This window comes from Lipotes vexillifer, unplaced genomic scaffold (assembly GCF_000442215.2).
Source record: "Lipotes vexillifer unplaced genomic scaffold, Lipotes_vexillifer_v1.1 scaffold184, whole genome shotgun sequence".
NCBI lineage: Eukaryota > Metazoa > Chordata > Mammalia > Artiodactyla > Lipotidae > Lipotes > Lipotes vexillifer.
Window position 1 is genome coordinate 798,527 of NW_006783561.1, and position 24,380 is coordinate 822,906.

Below are 24,380 nucleotides of genomic sequence, written 5' to 3' on the forward strand. Positions count from 1 at the left end.
TTGCCACAACTAGAGAAAGCCCTCGCACAGAAACAAAGACCCAACACAGCCATAAATAAATTAATTAATTAAATAAAAAAAAAAAAAAAAAAAGTCCATCTCAGAGGCTTACCCTGTCCTCCATACTCAAAACTACAACTTGCTCTATCCATGGCACTCTTACCCAACTGCTCTTTATTTTTCCATGTACACATTTTTCAACATACTATACATTTTAGTTATTATGTTTACTGCATGTCTCCCCCACTAGTATGTAAGCTCCAAGAGGGCATGGATCTTTGACATTCATTCTCTAATGTATTCCACTTACTGAGTACAGTGCCTGACACATAGCAAGTGCTTGATTAATATTTGTTTAAAAAATATATATGGTATACAGTTCTACTAGTGAAAATGCCGAAAGGCAGCCTTTCCATCAAGCTGTCACTACCCCATGAGACTAGAAGCAAGTAGACCTAGGTGTTCTGGTAGGGAATGTCAGTTGGAAGCCCTCATACTCTCAAATGCTACTTAAAGTTGAAGTTATTTGTGCCTATACCTTTAAAAGGACTACCATGTTCAGGACTGCCTGAGCGCTGAATCTGAGGAAAAGCCCTGGGAGGGTGGGGGAGGGAATCGTAGCTCCAGGAGTAGCACATTAAATCTTTCAGTAGGGGCTAAACCCCAAACAGCTTCATTTTTTTCTCCTAGGACCCCGTGGAAGATTAGAAGTAGTAACAGGTTCTGGTGGAGTCTAAAGGTGGAAACTGGCTGCAATGATATAACTCTGAGACAAAAAAAACTTATGAGCCATCTCAAAAATTGGTGACTAATAAACTTCAGGATTTCAGTCCAAAAGATAGAAGAGGCAAGTCAGGAATAAAGTCAGAAGAATGGATATATCCCCTTATACCTTGTAGTGTTTTCAGGTCCATCCTTGAAGGAGTTGAACCACCAAAATAAAATCTGTTTTTTGCTAAAAATAACTAAAGCTATCTGTACAAAACCAGCAGCAATGCCACTAGACTAAGGATCTGATATCCAGTGTATACCTGCAGGTAGGGGGGGTGGGAGGCATCTTTCCATTCTTGGTGTTTCTTTGTATGTGGAAGGATTTCCCCTGGCAGAAAATCCTGGTATCACTCCACTCTTGTATTCATTCCTTACTAGAGGATGCATACATTCTGCTCTGTTTCTCCACACTGTAATTTTTACACACACAGGCGCCCAGGTAGGAAAACTTGAAACAGTCCAGCACTGTCTGAGTGTGGTAAGTTTCTCCAATTCTGAGTTTCAATATTAAGAAGCCCACTTGACCACAGTTACAGCCACATTCTCCAGTATTAGCCTCATTAGCAATAAAAGTGGTATCTTGGCTTCCCATATGCTGTATTCTTCCTTGTGTATCTCTTCATTGGTTTAAACCAGGCATGATGAAGGGAGCTTTTGACTGCTCCTCTAAAACTCTCTATCACTCTTATGACTCTGAGCTCACATCTGAAATCAGCATTCGTTAAATCTTTGAGATCCACAGACCTAGCACAGTGCCCTATACGTGGCAGATGCTCATTGTTTAACTGATTGAAGCACATACTGAACGTCTTAAAATACACAATTTACCTACCCTGTGTTGAAAAAAGGATGGATCAAGGTATTTGTCAAATCGATCTTCAAATTTTACATCTGACTTTTTCCATTTTACCTGAAAAAAATTTTCTTCATTTGAAAATCAAGGCCAGTAAACAATAATCTGATAAAAAAAAAACTCTGAGCAAAATTTGAAAAGATTTACACACTTAGAATAAGATACTAGAGAAATAGTAGAAAGTTACTACCAACTTGAGAAGTTGAAATACATGATAAAAAAAACTAGCCAACTTTCCTCTCTGTGTATTAACAAAACATGACTTAGAGGGATCATTTCAGTTTTCAAGGACTATTAACTGTTGCTGATTTACATTCTCTGACCTCATAAATGTGATAACAACTCAATTAAAAAGACCAAATAAAATAAGAATCTGTACATCTTTGACTTTAGGTTGCATTAGTTTTATTACAATGATGTTTCTTTATAAGTACGGTTATGCAAATATTATTTGCACTAGGTACATATGCACAAAGCTCGAAAAACTTTCAAAACTGTCTACCAGCAATGGATTCATTCCAGTTACCTGGAAAAAAACTACCAAAAAGAAAGGCTACCTAAGTCGGATTTCTCTTCTTTCCACTACTTTTAATCCTAACAGAACAGAATTAACTTGACAGTTGCAAGGGGCTCTGACAAGCTCTTACTCTGCAGGAGTATCTTATTCCAACTGATAAAGCAAAATATGGTATAAACTATACTCATCCAGAAATTTTCAACATGGCATCATCTCTTAATCTTCAACAGTAAAAAGGAAAGAGAAACAAGGAGTAATGTAATCTAAAAAGTAACCATGAAAACACATGGCTGGGTTAGCTAACTGCCCAGCTATAATGGTAAAGTTTGCTGAAGCAAATGGTAGGTCCTGCCAATGCATAACAGGTATCTAATACTAGAGACCTTGAAGTAAACCTCCCTGCTTTTAGGAGGCTTACTTACATACATTAATAATATTCTGTTGCATCCCATTTCAAGCTACAATTTCAATTACTAAAAGTTGTAAAACATACTTAATTGTTGATATTAAGTGACAAACACTGTTTCCTGTATACAATTATTTTAATACTTACCGAATATGACATCTGGATTTTAGTATTGGGAACCAGTTTCACTTTTCCTTCACTAGTTAGATTAACATCAACAATTCGATTCCCATTAAAACCTATTTCAAGTTTTTTATAGGTCCAAAGATAGTAATCTTCCCCATTTTCATCTGCTTCACCAACAATACCTTCAAAAGAAATAACACTTCATACAAGGTATGTAATATCACTTAGTATTTAAAATACATTAGAAGCTAAAAGCTCATTAAAAAACATTTTTATAAAAAAGCAATACTACCATTATTCCTCATGGTTAGAAAAATGAAAAGGTACCGGCTGGACTTCTCTTTGTTAACTACTTGGCAAACACAAAACTATTTTCACACCATGGTAAAAAAAGTGATGCACAGCTCAGCATAACCTATCACTAATTTGATCCTCAAAGTTCATGCTCTGTCATTAGTATCACCTTCATTGTAATAATCATGACTGTGTAGTTTATATTCCTTAGTATCTCAAAATTTCAGGGAGCACTATATCACTATCTGGCAAGGTTCTCAGTTCCGTGGTCAAACTAAAATTAAAACCAAGGTCTCCAGAGGTCTAGTCCAGTACTTTCTCTAATAACCTATGATCAACTCATTCCTAATAAGCTGCACATATGTGTACAGTGGGTACCAAAACTTAAAACACCTCCCCTTTATACCTCAAGCATTGGACTTATCCCTGGGAAGTCAACAAAATGAAAGGAGAGTTGAAAATAAATGGTAATGAGGCAAAAGTTAAAATGATCATTTTGATCACAATTTGGGATACTGAAGGAGAAGACCCAAACAAGGGAGCAGGTAGTACCTGAGGATCTACCTCTTGTGCCCTCACACTGTCAGCTATTTATCCAATGTTCCCTACCCAAGCCTATATATTCATTAGCGCCTTAGGCTCTAAAAGTTACTCCTTGGGCCTTCCCTCTACGGTCAGTGCAACTCATGAAAAGCATTAGTGGGAAAAAAATGATCATTTCTTATTAAGAATTATTTGCTTATTAACCAAAGTTGTTCTAATTGGTACAAGTTCAAGGAATACAGTTTCACTTTGTTTGAGGTTGTAGAGGGATAATAAAATCCTTCTAATAATTAATTTCACCAAAGTTTATTTACCTATCTACTCTGAAAACTCTGAGGGTGGAGACATAATTATACCAAATAGGAAACTATTCTCTCTAAATGACATTTAAAAGACTCTGAAATCTTTATCCCAAGAAAAGCTAGATAAAGATTTTTTCCTACAGGGTTTCCCATGGTTCAGACATTCTAGGACATCCAAAAGTATCTGCCCTAAACATGGCAGAAACCCAGAGCTAAAAAAGATTTATGTTAAGACAGGAAAGCACAGCTGCCATGTTGCTTATGGAGGCCCTCAGAAATGACGGAAAAAAACCTAAGGTTCTAGACATGAAACCCATAAGCAATGCAAAAGACTTGCTCTCTCACCAAAAAAAGAGAAAACCCAGATTAATGTGGGTTCTCCTAAAACTACGGGCTCAGAAGTCTTCATCAAATATTCAGCATATCTTCCTACTACCCTCAGAGCCAATCACAGAAATGTCTGTTATACTAATTACGGTCATTTACATGAAACGCTTACTATTTATACCTAATTAACATGTAACACAGTAATGACGATGCATACAATTATATCTTGATATTAACTTTCTTATAAATTCCATCTTAGTACCATATTAAACTCTGGGCTGATATGTTCAGTCTTTCAGTTTGCTGTTCATGAATACAGTAGTCTGCTAATAACTTTAAGAATTAGAATATTAATTATATATTATTTATATATAAGAACAAGTGTCCAAAGACCAAAAAACAAAAACAACAACAACAACAAGCCATTAAGAGAAAAATGTGATCAAACATGCTGGCTGTGATAGCTGGCTTTGCTTTGCATATTAAGTAATTTAATCAAGCCCAGCACAAACAATGTTTGGATTATGAATAAGTTGGTATTAACTACTGCATTGTTCCTCTCCATTAACACAGATGAACAAGGACATAAAACATAAAAAATAAAACAAAAAAGTTTTTAAAATTTTAAACATAATAGACTTTTGGAAAATAACATAGGAACTAGCAAAACAAGTCATTCAGGAGACTATTATATCTAAAAACCATACTACCACAGTCCCACATGAGAGAAAGCCAGAATATAACTTTAAAATCCTATTCAGTCCCTTTGACTGCTATTTGATAAAATAAGTCAAAATAAGATGTGAGAAAAATGGAGGGAGGGGGAATATTTTGGATTGTTCAAAGCACCTTTTGACCTCTTGAATATGAAAAGTTACACTGTATAAAAGTTATATTTTCAGGGATTTTCATGTAAAGTTTGACTGTCAAAAACCCTTCAAGTAACAGGAAACCATAAAATTGATGCTAAAATCATTCTGTGGAAAACGGTGAAAACACATTTATTGATTCAGTGTACAATCACCTGAATAGTCATTACATAAATCTTGATTATGCAAATATTCCCCAAACTTTAAAAATAACATACAATACTTACCCCATATTGGTAAGTCATCTATGTACATCTGGTACCAGTAGTGATTTCTGATAGCATACACAAATGCATCTCTCTTTTCTTTATCTAAGTCAATTTCACAGTAAGTGGCTGGCATCACATCATCTGCATAAAATAAAAATTGCAAATCAGTACACTCATTTGCAAAATAGTTACAGGAAGAATAACACACAAAAAGCCAACATTTCCTGAAGTTAAAATTTCTACTCATAATAGTTGAATCTCGGTGATACATATATATATATATAGGGATTCAGTATACAATTCTTTCCTTTTTGTGTATGTTTAAGATTTTTCACAATTAAAGAATTTTAATCATCTTTACTTTCAAAGATTATCTTACTAAGTGAAGAAAGCATCTCTTATATAAAGAAAATTATACAGAACATTTACAAAGTAACTTTAAAATGAATAAACTGATTTAAAAACAAATGAAAAAGCTTAAAATACATAGGAAAGTTTTCACTTTATACAAAAACTCAAGAATATGATCCTAAATAGAGCTAACAATTTCTAGCTATGAGATCTCTGAGATAAATATTCATTTGAACATTCTTGGAAGTGCAAGTCACTGGAGGCCACAGATTCTATGAGGAATCCCAGTGACTCTTCATAATTCGGAAGATTAAAAGGCAAACCTCTATCTAGCAGGCATCACTGTTTATAAATTACCCAAAAGTTCCCTGGAGATGAGTCATTTCCACTCTTGACTGCTTTTAAAAATACTCCTATCTGAAAATAATATTCAGATGGTCTCTAACTTATAAACCTTTCAAAAATGTGCTTAGGATCATTAGTTTCTAAATAAAACAAAGCAAAATCTGAAAAGCACTCTAGATGTCCATCAAAAGGACTGAACTGTTTTTGTATGTTACTTAAGCAACTAGGGGAAAAAAAAGAGAAATCAATCTTAACAACAACAAAAAGCACAGATGTTTAAGTTCTCCTGTACTATAATATTGGTTATTTAGAACATGAAATACAACTTCCTCCAAGAAACAATGTTAAATTTACCAAATGTTCATTAAAACAACAAATATAAATTTCAGCCAAACTATAATTAATAGCCATCTATAATGTTGTTTCTACGAGAAATAACAATCTGACGTATAACTCCAGACACTACCACCATGTTTCCCCAGTTCTCAACAGAGAGAATAGCTTATTATTGCTCAGCCCAGAGTGGACACCCCAAAACTACAAAACCAAAGATGGCAGGAAACACTGAAGTCCCATGAAAGAGGGACAGGGAAATTCTCTATCCCAGTGGGAGAAGAAAACTGCTTTGTATCCAACAACAATGGCTCCCACACATATTTTCTTTCTACCCAGGCCATTTTGAGGCAGCAAGAAATTTAGGGTTTTCATAATGGCAAAAACTGAGGCTGAGCAGAGGAGAAGGCAGGGAGAGTTAAGAGAGAGATTACTACAAAGGATGCCTACAGCAGGAGCTAGGAGAACTGGCAGCAGGAAATTAAAGCTACAGAGGAGAAAGCAAGAACCAAAGGAAGGTCCAGGTTGAGCAGCAACGAATGGCCACAGTGGCGTGGGAGGACTCACAGCTACCTCTGCGAAGCCACCAAATTCCTTGCTGCCACAATCAGACATTCACTGATAACTGTCATTAATAATACAGCAGTTTCCTGTATGAAGTTCTGAGATATGCAATATGACATTTACCCGTATATAAAGCTTTTAAAAGATTCCTTACAGTCTGAACTTTAGTTCAACTCTCTCCTTCCCCACTCTCCACCATCCTCTCTCCCCATACTCTAACCAGACTCCGCCACCTGCAGTTCCCACACACCTTGTGCTCCCTTGGCCTCCAGATTTGTTGTTTGTGCAGTAAACCCCACCTTACATATCCATCCTAAAATCTTTCCCATGCCTTACCCTGTCCCCCAGAGTAATCCCTGATTCCCCAACCCTCACTCCTCTCACCACAAAGCCTGCCCCCTTCACTGAAGTCCCATGGCTTTCTCTCCATATCTCCTATTGCACCTAGGCCTACACTGCACACAACCTCACACCAGTATCTTAGCTCCTCCAAGAGACCATTAGGTCTTGAGAGCTATGTCTATAACTGATCATAACCTTTTTGGCCCCAGCTATGCCTGTTTCAGTACGCTGCAGAGAGCAGGCATTAAACAAATAAAATATTTTAACAAATTTTAAGAGTATAATTTTCCATTTATTTGGCAAAGGAAGTCACTAAGTACATCAGAGTATGCACATATACATGCATCTGTGTGTGAATGGTGTGTGTGTCTGTGTGTAAGGACAAAATGCCAATATAAACAAATGAAATTTTTGAGCTGAGTATCTCAGAAGGATTGACAAAGAAGTCTTGAAGAGTATCTTTCACTAATACAAAACCTAGAAAAGAAATGTTGTGGTAAAAGAGAAAACATCATTATGGAAGGCTATAATAAGGGCCTGGGTTGGTCATATTTTAATGAAATTCCTCTTGCAGGCATGTAAGCAAATACAAACATCACAAATAATTAAAGAGCCTGGTTGCTCAACTGAAAAAGCACTTCTCTCAGGAGGGAGCCGCTTTGAAGATAAGGAATGTAATGTGCCTGAGTATACCAAATCACCACTCGGGCATTTTACATGACTGGAAAACAATCTGAAAATCTATTACCACAAATCACTACTTTAAAATGACAATAGGGCATACCCTTCTCACAGGAAATACACACCTATGAATCCTGAAGGGGATGCAATTAATATCTTACCAATGCAAATACTTTTTATGAGGGAAAAAAAACAAAGTTATAAAGTGGCAAATGTCAATACTGATTTTTCAAACAGAAAGCAAGGGTAGATTCTGGAAACAACATGCCAATAAGTCTGTCATCAATTCTCAACAACACTCCAGACTAACAACTGAATAGACAGTGAAAGCACTGAAAAAAGAATGTGACAATTATTCAGGAGTTCTCTAAGAACATATCATGCCTTACTTTGTTTAGTTTCTCTTTTAACAGCATTACTGAACTGGAAAATCAGAAATACTCTACCTCAAATTCAGCAGCACTTAGCAAAGTTTCTCATGAAGTCACTATAGACAAACTATAGAGAAATGGGCAGAAACTTGGGTTTTAGTCTGGGTTCCACTACTTACTAGCTCTGTGAATAAAAGCAAGTCACTTAACCTCTGTGAACCTCAGGTCCCTCAACTGTAAAACAGACAACATCTATGCTATCTCCTTCCCAGAGTTGTTTTAAGGACGAAAAGTGCCAATATATTCACAGTGTTTTCTTGAGCCACACACCCCTTTGAGAATCCAATGGAAGTGATATCTCCCTTGCCCTCCCAAAATGCACAATCGCTCAAAATTACAATTCCAGAGGTCCACAGACCCCTGACATCAGAGCTTCTGGTTCAACTCTGTATACCCAGAGTCTTCCATAGGGCTCTGGAATACAGTAAGCTCTCAAAACTGCTGAATGAACTTTTTACAGGACTGGAAAAACTGGCATATTCACCATTAATTAATCAACCATCTACATAAACCAATATTGATTAACTGACCAAACTGGCTGGCAGTATAAACTGTACAATTTTTTTTCTAGATGGCTATTTGGCAATAAGTATCAAGAACTGCCTTAAAAATGATTATACCCTTTGATTCAGTAATTCTACTTCTAACAATTTAACCTAATGAAAGATTCATAGATGCATTAAAATACTTATGTGCTAGTATAGCTAAATGCATTCTTATTTCTAACAGAAAAAAAAAAGCAAAAGCAAGGAAGAAAAGGAAGAAGAAAACAATGAATATCTTGTCATTGGGAAATGGGGAGAAATTACAATATCAAGTTATAGAATACTATATAAATATATTTTAAACAGAGTAATTAACAATATGAGGACAAGCTGATAAGATGTTGTGGGAAAAAAAGAAGAGTAAAAACTAATTTATACATAACTTATTAAACGAGCCAGCAAGTGCTTAGAACGGTATCTGGCACATAATAAACACTATACAAGTGTTCATTAAATACATTTTTAAAAATCATATATGGAACATGAACCCAATATTTAAACATTTTAAATAATGTGGATGAATGTAAAGATGGTCAGAAAGAAAGAAGAAACTGTTACTGGTATTTATAGCCAGGTGATTTTTATATTCTTTACACTTCTCTGTAGTTTCTCAATTTTGTACATTGATCCTGTATCACTGTTAAAATCAGAAAAAATATATACACATACAAAAGAAAGACAGATGTCAATCTGAAAAGAAAACAAAAAAAAGACAGATGTCAATATGAAAAGAACAATGTTAGCAATGGTTTAAATAAGAACTTATAAAAAGAGCATCCTTATCAAATTTGCAGTTAGCACAAAGTTTAAAAAATTGCTAATACCAAGAATTCAAAATATCTAGAGTCAAGATTCAATACAAGATTCAAATTATTTGGTCCAGCTAAAACACTTCAGTTGAAACCAATAGGACAAAATATTGCATCAAGTTCCCAGACTTCCGATTAAACAAGGCAGATTAACCACAAGTGTCTTTTACCTCCTGAAACTCCATTAAAATGTCAATAAAGGAATAAAAAGGATGTAGGCGCACAAGGACAAAAAGAGGAGAAGACAGTGAGAAAAGATTTCAATCAATGTTGGGGAAATGGAAGACGGTGAATGACTAATAAGTCACAGGAAACTGTAACAGAAGGGACAACAGGATTGTTGTCACAGAACACAGGAGACACTCAGAACTTGGAGGCACCACAGACGTCGAAAGGTAGAGGAGAGATAGATGTAGGGCGGAACACATAGGGGAACTGTATAAAAATATGTTTATGGAGGGGTTGGATGCCTAGGTCCCCTCCTGCACCCATCACACAGCTAGATGAATAATCTCCTCAACTTCCCCACTGCAGACCAGAGGCACTTTCCCCTAGAGAACTTCAGCGGAGAGGCTCCAGAATCAGGAAGAGCAGGAATAGTAGGATCCAGGGACTGGAAACAGGGTGGGGTTCACCTTAAGCAAAAATCTTCATTCGGGCTGAATGAAAAGAACTGCCACCTCCCAAGCCCTTTCCCCACCCTTTGGCAATTAGGCTTAACTACCCAGCCAGATATCTGGAGGGAAATACCGCATAGTAGTTAAAAGCTCAAACTCTTAACGCTAGGCTGCCTGGGTTCAAATCCTCACTCCGCCACTTTCCATCTGTGAATCCTTAGACAAGGTTACTTAGCCTCTGGGCCCCAACTTCCTCATCTGAAAAATAGGTATAATACACCTCCATAAGCTTATTTCGAGGATGAAAACAGACTAGACTGAGAATCACTGAACTAGAAATACATAAGGCTCTAAGGAGCCCTTGGCATATCTACATAACTGCAGTACTCTCAACTCACCATTTCACTCTAGAGAAGTAGAAGAAATACTAACAAAATAATTTCACCCTTCTGTTAAGTTGGAATACTCAAGGAAGAGAAAATTCAAGGGAAGATCAATAAAATAAATGGGAGGAAGGAATCCTCTAGAAGTCAAATTTTCAACAATTAATATCCTTCATTATACTGCAAGAATTCTCAAATGAGAGGGAAGGGACTGGGTGGTGACCTCCCCTGCTTAGGAATTACTATTCCAGATCACCTAATGATCATAATGAACCAATTATAATAAAGAACAAGTAGGCACAAACTAGGTGCTAGACAATTTATTAAGAGCTCACCATGTCTTAATAGCTAAGGATGCAACAGTGAACAAGAATGCAACTGTCCCTGCCCCAGTGGAAGTAACTAAATTACCCAGCAGGCTAGTGCAGCGGCTTGAGGATAAATCAAATCCTACACTCAATAAACTAATTTAACATTTCATAATTGCTAATACAAAATCAAGTTGGAAGCACAGACACATACTATGTGCTATTAGTATTCATAACAATAACCATTTCTTGAATGTAAACTATCAGGAACTTTGATAAATGATGTACATGCACTATCTCATTTAAACATGACAATTCTACCAAGTGGATATTATTTCCCTCATTTCATAGATGAGGACAATGAGATCAAAGAGACTGAATACTTTGTCCAGGACTACATAGTTAGGCAGAGGCAGAGCTGAGATGCATCAAGTCTCTCTGACTCTAAAGCACATGTTCTTCCCACTCCACAATGGCAATATTCTAGGAGGTACCCTTGAAAATTATAGGGTAATGATTTCAGGTCTGGTTCAAAGATATCCAATTTAAGTCTGCCCTTTTCATTTAATTTTGTCTAAATGTTCTCAAGGCATTTTGTCTAGCGATAGTATAAAAACTTTTAGGAAGAAAAAAACAAAGTTGTACATAAAACCTCAAAAGGGAGCTTTTGAGGCATCCTACATTAGACTCAAAACTACTGCTAGTTCCCTAAAATAGTCTATTTAGTGACTTTCATTTTACAAAACCATACTAATCCATTTAGCCTGATAGAATCTACTAGGTTAAAAAAAAAAAAAGTTGTGTGTTTGTGTGTATGCACATATTTAAGTGCGTATGTGTATGTATAGTTTTTCCTAGTTTCACAATATTTCCAAAATTTTATTTTCTTACTTGAATATGCCTTCAGAAGAACCTTTAAATATCAAATACTTAAGGGACGAAAGATTAACAATATAAATATTTCTACAGTTTACACAGGGACAGAGGGTTCAAGTTTCCACACAGCATTAGTATGCTGTGATACGCCTTGGGTAATTCATCTTTGGGCCTCCCTAACAGGAAATCAGATGACACAATCTCTAAGGTGCATCCCACCTTTAAAATTCTATGATACTACAAAGAACAACCAGGAAACCTCACAAAACACTTTTCAAAGCACGATCAACTTTTATCTTTGAACGGGGTAACCAAGGGTCTACAACAGAAAGAGAAATCTAATCAGCATTTACTATTGCATCTGGACCACTTAACGTGGCAGCTTCTTTAGCAGCATATCCATGATGGAGTGTAGAGTTGACAAGACTCCAAGGAACCGCCGACTCTTAGGGAGTAACATCTGGCCAGTTCTGATTCTTTTCATCTAAAGGTGTTTAGTCTGAAAGGAAAATAAATCCCACTTTTATAGCCCATGAAAACCATACCCCTCTATCTAAATAATCTTTCCATCTCAGCCTCAAGAAACTAATAAAACAATGGTTAAGACAGCTGAATGAGTACTCTTCTTTAGTAAATAAGAGTGAGGATTGCAACAAGTGATGAAATCTGTCCATAGCAGCAAAGTAGGACTTGGGGTTTTTGCCTGTTTTCTCTCTGGTTTCTTTTTAATAAACTAGAAATGTGTGCCAAATACGGAAAAGGAGAGAGTATGTGAATAAATGTAGTATTGAGGTTCCCAAAGATCACATACTCTAGTCTAACTTTTCTCCTTACCTGTAATTAAATATTTAAATTACCTCATTAAATTAAAACAAGCCTCAGGGCATGTTTACAATAATTTATAAAGTTATAAGCCATGCCACTGTGGTTTAAATTTACAACTTAATTTTATAATTAAGCCACAAGAAATAATACATGGGAAAAAATGTAAATATGTATACCTATTTTCAACAACAGTAAGAAAAAAAATCCTAAAAACAAGAATAGAATTTAACAAATCAAAATTAAACATTATCTTCAAAATATTACCTTTAAAATATCTCATTTCACATTCTCCTCCCAAAAGCCTAAAAATATCAGAGGTCAGTTACTATTCATTTTATACATGTAGACAATGAAGTCAAAATTGGAGTAAACAACTTTACTAAAATCAATAGAGTAAAAGAAATAGGATTAAAATTCAAAGCTTCTGATTATAAGATACATGCTCTATTCAAAAATCAAGACACCTGGGGCTTCCCCGGTGGCGCAGTGGTTGAGAGTCCACCTGTCAATGCAGGGGACACGGGTTTGTGCCCCGGTCCGGGAGGATCCCACATGCCGCAGAGCGGCTAGGCCCGTGAGCCATGGCTGCTGAGCCTGCGCGTCCGGAGCCTGTGCTCCACAATGGGAGAAGCCACAACAGTGAGAGGCCCGCGTATGGCAAAAAAAAAAAAAAAAAAATCAAGACACCGAATCAAAGATCCTCCAAAAATTCAATTACTCAAGCTTCTGCTTACCAGGTTAAAAATGTCCATGCAGGAAATATACACTCTGACAAACTTCACAGAGAAAAATAAAAAATCTAAACACATTCATAGGAACTGATAACAAAGAAGATACCTGCATGATAAATAGATAAGGAGGATATTTTTCCAATTTTAACAAGTCCTTGACTTAAAATTTTAAACCACACACTCTAACAGGTATTGAAGATAAATTAATACAACACTGATAAATACATTGAGCCAATGGTACAAGTTTGAATTTGAGGCTTTACACATAATTTTTAAGTATCCATATAGCCCATTACAACCCCACTCCTCTGGAAATTACCTCATTAGGAATCTATGAAGGCTTTCCCTGACCACATTATGTCCAATCCTTAAAGGATTTACTAGAAAACACTTTTCAGAAATAAATATGTTAAGGAAATGTAATTTTATGAACAATCATTTATTTTATTATTTTATAAATATTCAAAATAAATCTTTGTTAGTTACTAATATACTTTTCTACACGTAGTACACTTAACTTAGAGATTAAAACACATTTTAGGGTCTAGAGCAGTGGTTCTCAACCAAGGGCAAGTAGCAATGTTTACAGACTTTTCGGTTGTCACAACTGGAGAGTGCTACTGGCATCTAGTGGGTGCGGGCCAGGGACTCCGCTAAATGTCCCACCCTGTACAGGACAGCCCCCACAAAAAAAAATAATTATCTGGCCCCAATGTCAACAGTGCCAAAGTTGAGAAACCCCGGTCTACGATCTAACTTTTATCATAAGGACTATTAAGGTTTACGTACCTTTGAATTTAATATCCAGACCACTAAATTCCAACTCAACTCCTTGAAGCGCTTCTCCCAGAGTTTCATGGTAGTGACTGATGCTTTTTTTTGAGCCCACACAGAATGGAAGTGAAAAGTACTTGTATGTCTCTTGGCGATTATGGTAGGGCCCAACAGTATTCATCCATAAGACAACTTCCTCTTTATCTTGATACTGAAACCAAAAAAAAAGCAAGTAAAAATAAGTTTTTTTAAAATCTAATTCAAATTAAGGGAATATTTATTTGTTCTAAACAGAAATGTACTATCTCAGTTTGGGAAGCTCTAAAATAAAATGTTGGAAGCTTGTTTCAAAAGGATGGTCAATGTCTACACATTAAAAATTAAATTCGGGGCTTCCCTGGTGGTGCAGTGGTTGAGAGTCCACCTGCAGATGCAGGGGACACGGGTTCGTGCCCTGGTCCGGGAAGATCCCACATGCCGCGGAGCGGCTGGGTCCGTGAGCCATGGCCGCTGAGCCTGCGCGTCCGGAGCCTGTGCTCCGCAACGGGAGAGGCCACAACAGTGAGAGGCCCGCGTACCGCAAAAAAAAAAAAAAAAAAAAAGAAATTCGGTGAATTTTAAAATTACATCCTCTGATTGTGGTCTCACGCAGATACACATTTTCCAAACTTTGTTTTACAGAAGGTACTGTTTAAACAAAACCCAATAACCTATAAGAACATGTTTATAATTAATATTTACACTATCAAATAACGATGAACCTAAAACCAACATGATTCACCATGCTAACGTGGACAAGGAAGGAGGAAACAAAATCAATAGCTTATCCAGAACCTCATGTTAATCACTAGAAACTCCAAAAACCTAATGCTGTCAGAAAGCACAAATAAAATTTCATCTCCTTTTTTCCCCCACAGCCATTGATCAAAGTACTAGAGATGAGAGAAATGACTAAACAAGAGGAAGAAAAAGCCATACTATGAAATCTCCACAGCCCATTCAAGTCATCATTCCATCTTTCCCTTTATCAGCCTGAAAGACAGGTACTGCATGCAAATTTCCTTGAATAAATTTATGGCTTTACCCATTAGTGAATACTATACGTAGCTAAACCTGGAGTGTGGTCTGATGACTTTGGGTAGGTGACGTCACCTTTCCAGCGTCCAACGGGGGGCAAGTGCCAAAGATTTCTAAGATCTCCTCAAGTCTAAAATTCCAATGATTCTATGAAAAGCAGTTACCTGAGTAATTTTAAAACTAGTATTCCTAATTAGCAATACAAATTAAAGACAACTAACAGTTGCAGCTTAAGTCAACTAACAGCGCAGAAGTTTAATCATTGAACAATTATTTACTGAGTGCCTACCACGCGCCAATAATTGTGTTTGTTGAGGATACAGCTTTGAACAAGACACATTCCCTGACCCACTGGAGCTTAGAGCCTAAAGGGAAAGATGGACACTGAACCAGCAATTATAATAACATAGGGTGCTGTGGAGCACATAACAGAGGAACCTATCCAACTAGCCCAACTACCAAACATTACCTCCAGTCTTCCATATAAAATGAATAAACATTTTCCATCAAAATCCAGCATCTCCAAAACCAAACTCATCCCACCCAAACCTAACCCCCCAAACTTTGTTTTTCTAATGGTACAATCCTCTCAGTCATGGAGACTCAAACCCCAACCCCCCCTGCATTCCAAAAAACACGACTTGTCTACTCTTATCCAAAGCATCTGCCTCTTTTGATCCATACCACCACCATAGTAGGACTTAGATCTAATCATCTCACCTTCAAACCTAATAAACGTCTCATTGTTCAGAAGACATTATCCAGGTACCTCATCAAGGAAATAAAAAACTACCTGACTTTTTGAATACATGAGACATGTACCACGCACAGCATTAGGTGTTAAGGTTATAAAGATAAATAACATACTGTCCTTTCCTTTAAGTAGTTCACAATCCATAGTGGAGCCAGACAAGTAAATGATTAACAATGAAGAAATAAGTGTTACAATTAAGGTAAAAAGGGCTATTGTAGCAACAATAAAAATGATTAATTCTGCTTTGGCAGAGAAGGGTCAGGATGAATAACAATATAGAAAATCATAAGCTGTTTCAAGTGAATTCAGAAAAACAACTGTAGATAACCTTCATGTATGAAGGAACAAATCAAAGGTCTGAATGTATACACAGATACCCATTCATAACTACTCTTGTCACTTTAGGGGGTTGACAAATATACGTATGCCACCACTCTTCCATCCAATGTTCAAGGTTACACTGCACTAATCAATCAAGGTACTCCTTTCTGCACAGACATAGGTATAGTTATAGATATATAGATATAGATAGGGATATAACATAAGAATTCTCAAAACGGTTCTCTAAACCAATCCCTATCCACTGAACAGGGCTGGTATTAGAATTGAAACCTGTTCACTAAGTAGAAAGCTCTTGGCATAGTATCATGTACACAAAAAGTATTGAATATGATGAAAAAACACTGAAGAAATGCTGAAATGAAAGTTTATTGGCAACTTAGTGAGAGAAGTTTGAAGTATGTGCACTGAGATAGTATCCTTTGAGAGAAACAAGGAATGCGAGGTAACCAAATGCATCCATTTAGGATTACCATGCTGAAAGAGAGGACCAATTCTTACCATTAACCCTGCTGAGTCTGCAGAAATTTTATAAATGTAACTCGTGAAAATAAACACAAAAACACTTTCTCTATAAATCCTAATACTCATATTCCTTTAAAAATAGACAAAAACTTTAACATAAATACTTGTTAAAACAGAGCATTCATTTATTTCATACATACTGAAACACAGGACTAAAATAATTTAAGGGTCACAGTATGTGTTAAACTACATGTTCTGAAGTCACTCATTTTAAACATTCATGAAACCTTGATGGGGTAGTAAAAATCTGACAACATGATGCAAACTGTACTATAACAAAATGTGTACCATTCTTTGTGTGTGTGTGTGTGTGTGTGTGTGTGTGCGTGTGTGTACCATTCTTTAGCCTAGGATTCCTTCTGGGAAGAGGACTGAAATAGGGATTAGAAACAACAACAACAACAACAAAAAATATATATATATATGTAACATAGACACAAACACTCATATATATACACATACACAAACACACACAGATTAGGGTGAATATTAAGGCTAAAACTGTTTCTTTTCTTTTCTATTGCTCCTTATGCATACCACAGTCAGATTTCATGAACTTAAAATGTTTACTTTTGCAACAGGCGAGGCCATAACAGTAAGAGGCCCGCGTACTGCAAAAAAAAAAAAAAAAATTTACTTTTAATTATAGTTCTTATTTAACCCTGAGAATAAGTGTTCCCAAGACAATGTCAAGGGAAGAGTTCTTTTTCAAGAGAGAAAACATGTCTTAAAATATCGCGAAATTAGAAAATACCAAATGGAAGAAACTTTTTAAGGAGAAAAGCCTTTCCTTTCCCTAAGCTGCCAGGAAAGTCCCTGGGCTCCCCCAACTCAGTGGGAAGACAGCAACAGGTAAGGCTCTTCCCTCCACCCTTGGCTGAAAGGCTAGTCTAATATGCTTTCAAAACATTCCACAACGTCCTAGCAAGCTCTTTTTAAATACTTTCCTTGGAAAAACTCTGAGTTGCCAATGACATGGAGAAAGATGGAATTTTATAACTTACCTGCAGAGCGTAACCAGAAGAAGGGGAGAGAACAAATCAAACAGGCACAGCAGTGGATCAGGAGATCCCTGAGCATGGGGCTGGCTCCTTCCATGAGGCCTCCCTGGGAAGCAGCCAAAGGACAGGAGGCCAATTCAGACTACCTGCATTCCTCACTTCACTGTTCCATTCGTTTCCAGTTCTCAGAAGTTTCACTGTTACACTCAACTTCTATGCTGGCCACTCCAGCCAAAATGGCTTATATTATTGTCTTCCTTTCCTTTCCTGCTCCACCTTGTTTCTTACGTCATTCCCCCAAGTCTATAATGCCCTCCTCCTACCCACCTGGCCGATTTCTACATATCCTTCAGAACTGCCCAAATCCTCCTTTCTCCAACCCTCAGGTCAAACTTTAACTGACCAATCACTAACATGCACGTGCTTACCGTCTTTTGGGACAGTATCATTATTAGCCAAAACTTAACAAGCACATACCATGCGCTGGGCATAGTTCTAAGGTCTTTAAATAAACATTTAATCTCTCAAAGTTCTGTAAGACAAGTCCTATTATTTCCCCCATTTTACAGATTCAAACAAACTAAATAGAGATGTTAAATAATTTGTCCAAGATCATTCTAACTAATTAGTATCACATTTACAAGCTTAGGACTACATTTTTGCTAATCCCTAGTCAGCTTCATTAACTGAAGAGCAAGAACTAAATGAAGGAATATGGGGAAAATACAGCTGTACAAAGCACCTAAGGAAGTGCTGAATGCTGAACAACTTTTCTATTTGAGCCTTTAATCTGCACTAAGGAAAAAAACCTTCCTAAGAAGCTCCTTGTCCTCTGATCTCAAAAGGAATGACCTTCATTCTCAAGAAGTCACCAATGTTGGATCTCTCATTTAAATACTGTTTATGTGCTGGGTAAGTGTAGGTACGGAAGTTTCCCTCCTTGATAGAGATCGTGAATTACTTTTTCTCAGAAGGAACACTTCAGGAGATAATGTTACTGAATTTCTCGTGTAAAATCCCAATAAAGAAAATCAGAATTTATGTAGACAGGCAAAGGACTGAGGGCTCAGACTAAGCACCCAAATGCCATCATTTTTATGGGATGAGGGGAAAGATATATGCTTACTTTAAAATACATATCTGAGAAAGCAAACTCCAGTTCAGAAAAATATTTCAGAAATCATAATTTCAATGCCTTTTAATTATTTAAAACACATACATCAGAATTCTAATACATATAAATTATTAGTGTATTTTTGGATAGTCTCTTGAGATAACTGCTCTCTCCCTCTCAAAATAGCTTTGTACCTAAACTTTTAGTCTACCATAGAGTACAGCTGAAAATAGGACAATGAATTATGACACTTCCTAAAACTAGATCCATATTAAAGCGCTCACAAATTCACTTGTAGTAAACAGCTTATCCTCTTTATAAATCTTCACATATGTTTTACTAGTGCCCATACTCCCGACAGAGACAAAGACTAAAGGCTTCATTTGCCTAAGTAAAGCAAACAAAACATCTTTTTTTTAGCCAGTAGTGTAATAGTGCTTATGGCAAAGGTTGAGAGTAGGCTATCCTAGGCACAGATCGTGTCCTTTCAACTTTACCTACCAGAGATACAATGGGCCACAAAGAAACGGGGTTTTAACCTAGGTAAATCACAACAGCCATCCCCAAGACTATGCACCTTAAATGAACAATCGTCTGCATTTGTTCACTGCTTTAAGCGGTAGGGTTATCATGCTTCCAACACTGCATATTCTTATTCCTGGTAGATCCCTAATTACTCAAGTCACTCAACAAGCACTGATTAAATACCAGTTGCTGTGCCAAGCACAGAGCCTGGTATGTAACAGACCCAGAAAAAAAACTTTTTGATTTTGTGACCTTGAGGAAACAGAGCCAAAAAAAAATATTCAAGCCTCCGGTGTAAACCATAAAATGCTTTTAAGATTCCTGTGCCACTGATTACTGTTTTTTTGGCGCTGACATTTTTACATAGTATTACTATGGAAATTATATGTTCAAGACAGGTAGAAAAACGACTAGAAATCAGGTAGCTCAGACTCTTTCTGTGGCCCTGGGCCAGCCACTGGGCCTCTTCAGGCCATTAGGAAAATGAGTGTGTTGAATTCAATGGTCTCGACTCTTTCCAGTTCTAAAATTCTATGATTCTCAATTTGCAATCCTTTTAATGGAGTCCTCTGGAATCTTAGGTGACATGATAATCTAACTCTAGATGTTTCCAAGTGCTCCAACGGTCAGAAAACCAAATAAGCATAAGCCATACCCTATACATCTTTCACTCACTCTAAAGTGTTCTTGTTATGATCCTTCAATCACCTATTAAGAGCCTGTCTTTCATTAAAGTGTTCGTTAATTTTTATTTAAAACAGTGTATTTGGGACTTCCCTGGTGGCACAGTGGTTAAGAATACGCCCGCCAATGCAGGGGACACGGGTTCGAGCCCTGGTCCGGGAAGATCCCACTACTGCGGAGAAACTAAGTCCGTGTGCCACAACTACCGAGCCTGCGCTCTACAGCCTGCGAACCACAACTACTGAGCCTGTGTGCCACAACTACTGAAGCCCGTGTGCCTACAGCCCCTGTTCTGCAACAAGAGAAGCCACTGCAGTGAGAAGCCCGCGCACCACAACGAACAGTAGCCCCCGCTCACCACAACCAGAGAAAGCCCATGCGCAGCAACGAAGACCCAACGCAGCCAAAAACAAATAAACAAATTTTAAAAAAACCAAAAACCAGTATGTTCTGTAATTCACATATGATTCAACTTTTAAAAACTGAAAGGAACCCGTTTTTATATATTCTACATGTATATATACTCTAGAAGTCAGCAGCACATTCCCTTCTCATTATTCTTCTGAGAATATTAAGAGCGTTGGATAAATAAGCACATAAAAAATGCCATATGAGTCAAATGGTCCGCTGAATCCTAATTCAGTAGGTAAAGTAAGAGAAATCAAGGGCTTTCTGGAACTGCATGAAGTAGTCAGCTGCTCCTTCTTAGGACCAGCTACAGAATTTGTGGGGCCCAGCACACAATGAAAATGCAGAAAGTATTAAGAATTTCAAATGATGACAACAGAGCATTAAACCAAGCAGTCTTTATGTCTTACACACATTAAGCGACTGCAAGGGTCACATGCCCACTGCAGCCCTGTCCCTCTTTAATGCTAACCCAAACACATCCTCAGTAACAACCCACTATGGAGCTAAACTTACCCAAACATTTAAGCACTTAAAAATACTATCAATATAGAGAATTATTCAATTTAATGCCAAGTGTATTACTATCCTATTTTTAGGATAAAAGGCTGTAGAGCATATCCTATGAGAGCGTAGAAGACTATTAATTCAGTTTGCCTGAGTTCAAATCCTACCTCTACCTGTACTGGTTGTGTGGTCTCAGGCAAGTTACTTAACTTCTCTGGCATCTGTTTCCTCATCCATTCAAAGGACATAAGACCACTCACAAGATTACCAATGTATGTTTAAAATATGAGTTAATACATATAAAGTACTTAGAACGGTGCCTACCACATATTGCTACAAAAGCCCTATTAGCTATTATTTCTATCTGGAAACTGTCTTTATAAAAAGTTAATCTAAAGGGCAAACGTTAACTTCTAAAGATTGTTCTTTAATTAATAATCCAATTCCACGAGTATTTATTAAACACTTATCAGCAACCTTCCCTTGACAATTTTCCTCCTCCTTCAGTATCATTCTGGCTTCATTAGCTACTTCTGCCTTCTTGGTGGAAAAAAATTCACTTGACCACAGCCTTTTCAATATTATTATCTGCTTAAGGTGAATGCCTAGTTCTCAAGAAATATTTTCAACAAACTTGTAAGAAATAAAATATTTTGGCTAACAGCGAAAAAATATATGAATGACAATTTTTTTAGTTATATCTTAATGCTATTCTTCCTATAATTTTTAAAATAAGAGGTAACCAAGTGAGAGCAGTTCAATGTAAACATGACTGAAATAAAATGGATTCTAAATTTTTTTGTCCAACAATTCTCTCATACATGTCATATTCTCTCAAAAACCTTTTATCCAATATTTTATATTCAATTTCTGGCTTCAAAAATTTAAATGTTAAAGCAGAAACTAACACACCATTGTAAAGCAATTACACTCCATAAAGATGTTAAAAAAATTTTTAATGTTCCTGGCAATAAAATTTCAATGAAATTAGCGTTTACATTTTAAATCTGTAAATTAATCTAAGACCTTTTTATTCATCTCCAATTTGTGAAATTTTAATTAATACGTACTTTTCCCTATTACAGCACTTTATATAAAACACGAGATAAAAAAGTAAAATACTACTCTTAAGCTTATATGCCTGTATGGTGGAACTATACTTGAGACAATTCTGAGTTTTACACAGCAACTTTCCTTAAGTGTTCAAAAAATTGGAAAAATATTAGTAACCACTGGCTAAAAGAATGCCCATTGGAAATGAACACTTCTTACACTCTGAGACAAGTTACTTGACGGAAAAAACACCAAGAAAGCGTTTTTAACTGTTTAACCTGTGAACAAAATTATCTTAAGGTGAAAAGTCACAAATACAGCACAAAAACATGTCACCAGCTCAGGATTGTGCCCCTTAAAAAATATACAGGTAAGAAGTTTCTGGCTGTGACTGAAGGTACAAACGCCAAAAGTTTAGAACTGTTGTTAGCTAAGATAAGAGCCCAGCTAACCTACCGACTAGAGAAAAGAAGTCTGGTTGCTTCATTTTCTCACTTGTCAGGAATGACAGGAGACTTGCAGATTTAGTACCACACAACCTGTCATGCAAAATCGTATCATTAATTAGTTAAGGTCTAAAAACACAACTACTCACAAGCACCCTCTAATTTACATGACTTTACTTACTGCCCTGCTCAGATCTACCTTTCAGAAAGCCACCGACTTGCATCCCTAAGTGAAATTCACTAGAGTCGGTAACATCCAAGCTTTGATGTGGAAAATGCCAATTAAATAAACAGCCAATCAATTTTAAGCCAAATGCAAAAGGGACTGTTCCCTGCTAGACAAGAGGACTGGGAAACTCAAGACCCCTCACAGTCAGAAGCCGCCTAGTTAGAGACCACCGACTGGGATGGGAGCCTCATCTAGGGGCCAGAAGAGGGTGAAAAGAAAGTTACAAGAAAGGCCTCGCAGGCGGGTGCGTGTGGCTGAGTGCCTGTACACGTGTAAAGTGCTCTTCACTCAAGTTTATCAAGGCTGTCCCCACGCCAGGATTATGATCCGGTTTGGGCAGAAGGGGGAAGAAAAAGGTCGGTGAGCACCATAAAGCGGTGGGTATTTCCTGGTTACTGTAAGGCGGGTAATACGTGGTGCATACATCTTCCGCCGTGTCGTAGTCCCCGGCAGCCCGGGCGCTGCTCACTTTCCTGGGGGGAACCAGCTACGAGCCTGGCTGCCTGCGGCCCCCACTCCCGCGGCCAAGTGAGCCCCGACCCTCAGACCCCACTTCTCTCCCGTCTCCCGGGGCCCCTGGACCCAGGGGTGCGGCGCCATTTAGGTCCGGGTTGGGGAAGGAGGCCCAGGCACTTAGGGAGCGGAGTCCCGTCCCGGGAGCGCACAGAAAGGCCTCCACCCCGCTCCCGGGGTTCCTGCTCCGCCAGGCCCAACCGGAAGGCGCCCTCGGGCGGCCGCGGGGCTCGGCCGGGCCGCTGGGCCCTCCAGGCCGCGCCGGGCCCGCCGAGGCGGTGGGCCGGGGGAGAGGGCGGTAGCGGCCGCCCCGGCCGGGAGCAATTCTCACCGTGTGCTCGTGCTCGTCCGCCCGGGCCCGGGGCAGCAGCAGCAGCAGCAACAGCGCGGCGGCCGCCGCCACGCCGGGAGCGCCCGGCAGCGGCCTCATCCTCCGCGCTCCCACCGGCCCGGCGCCGGCCCACCGACTCCTCCTCCGCCGCCGCCGCCGCCGCCGCCTCCGCCGCGGCCGATTCGCATCCACGGGGTACGGACAGACGCACGGGGGCCCAGGCCCAGCCTTTGGCTCCTCCGCGCCGCCGCCGTCACCGCCCGCTCCGGAGCCTTCCCCGCCCCCCGGCGCCTCCTTGCCTCTTCCTCTGACTCAGCCACGTCATCCGGCCACCCCGGCACACGCCGGAAGTGCCTCGCGATGCGGGGCCGCAACCACCGCCGGCCGCCCCGCCCGAGAGGGGCGACCCCCACAGCCACGGAGGACCGCGCGAGGGCCCGGCCCTCCCACCGGCCCTCCCGCCGGCCGCCCCAGGGTCGCGAGAGAGGCGGCGCGCACACTGGCCCCGGCCTCGCGCCCCTCGCGGGTTCCTGGCCCGCGTCGCAGGGCCTAAGCCGCCTCCATTCAACTTGTACGAACTAGGTCAAAACGCTTTATTCTTCCTGGCCTCATTTTCCTCGGCTGTGAAGTCGGGTAATGGTCTGACCTACCGCCTCTCGGTGGGGTCGGATCAAGTAGCCCTCACAAGGAGTTCGGCTCCCGCCGGGAATGAATCACCAGCTCTATAATCGTCATTAAGGGA

At 38.7% G+C, this 24,380-nt stretch overlaps 1 protein-coding gene across 1 annotated transcript in view; it reads right to left on the bottom strand.

The window, feature by feature from the left end:
• The window catches only part of TM9SF3 (transmembrane 9 superfamily member 3), a 75,336-nt gene extending 51,396 nt beyond the window's left edge, over positions 1–23,940 (bottom strand). The window contains exons 1-5 of the mRNA XM_007456190.1: positions 23,639–23,940; positions 14,148–14,343; positions 5,236–5,358; positions 2,695–2,855; positions 1,604–1,681 (exon numbers count right to left, since the gene is read on the bottom strand). Of these exons, the coding sequence (XP_007456252.1) occupies positions 1,604–1,681; positions 2,695–2,855; positions 5,236–5,358; positions 14,148–14,343; positions 23,639–23,737 (657 nt within the window). The 5' untranslated portion in view covers positions 23,738–23,940. The remainder of the gene's footprint in view (positions 1–1,603; positions 1,682–2,694; positions 2,856–5,235; positions 5,359–14,147; positions 14,344–23,638) is intronic.
• Between the last annotated feature and the right edge of the window lie 440 nt (positions 23,941–24,380).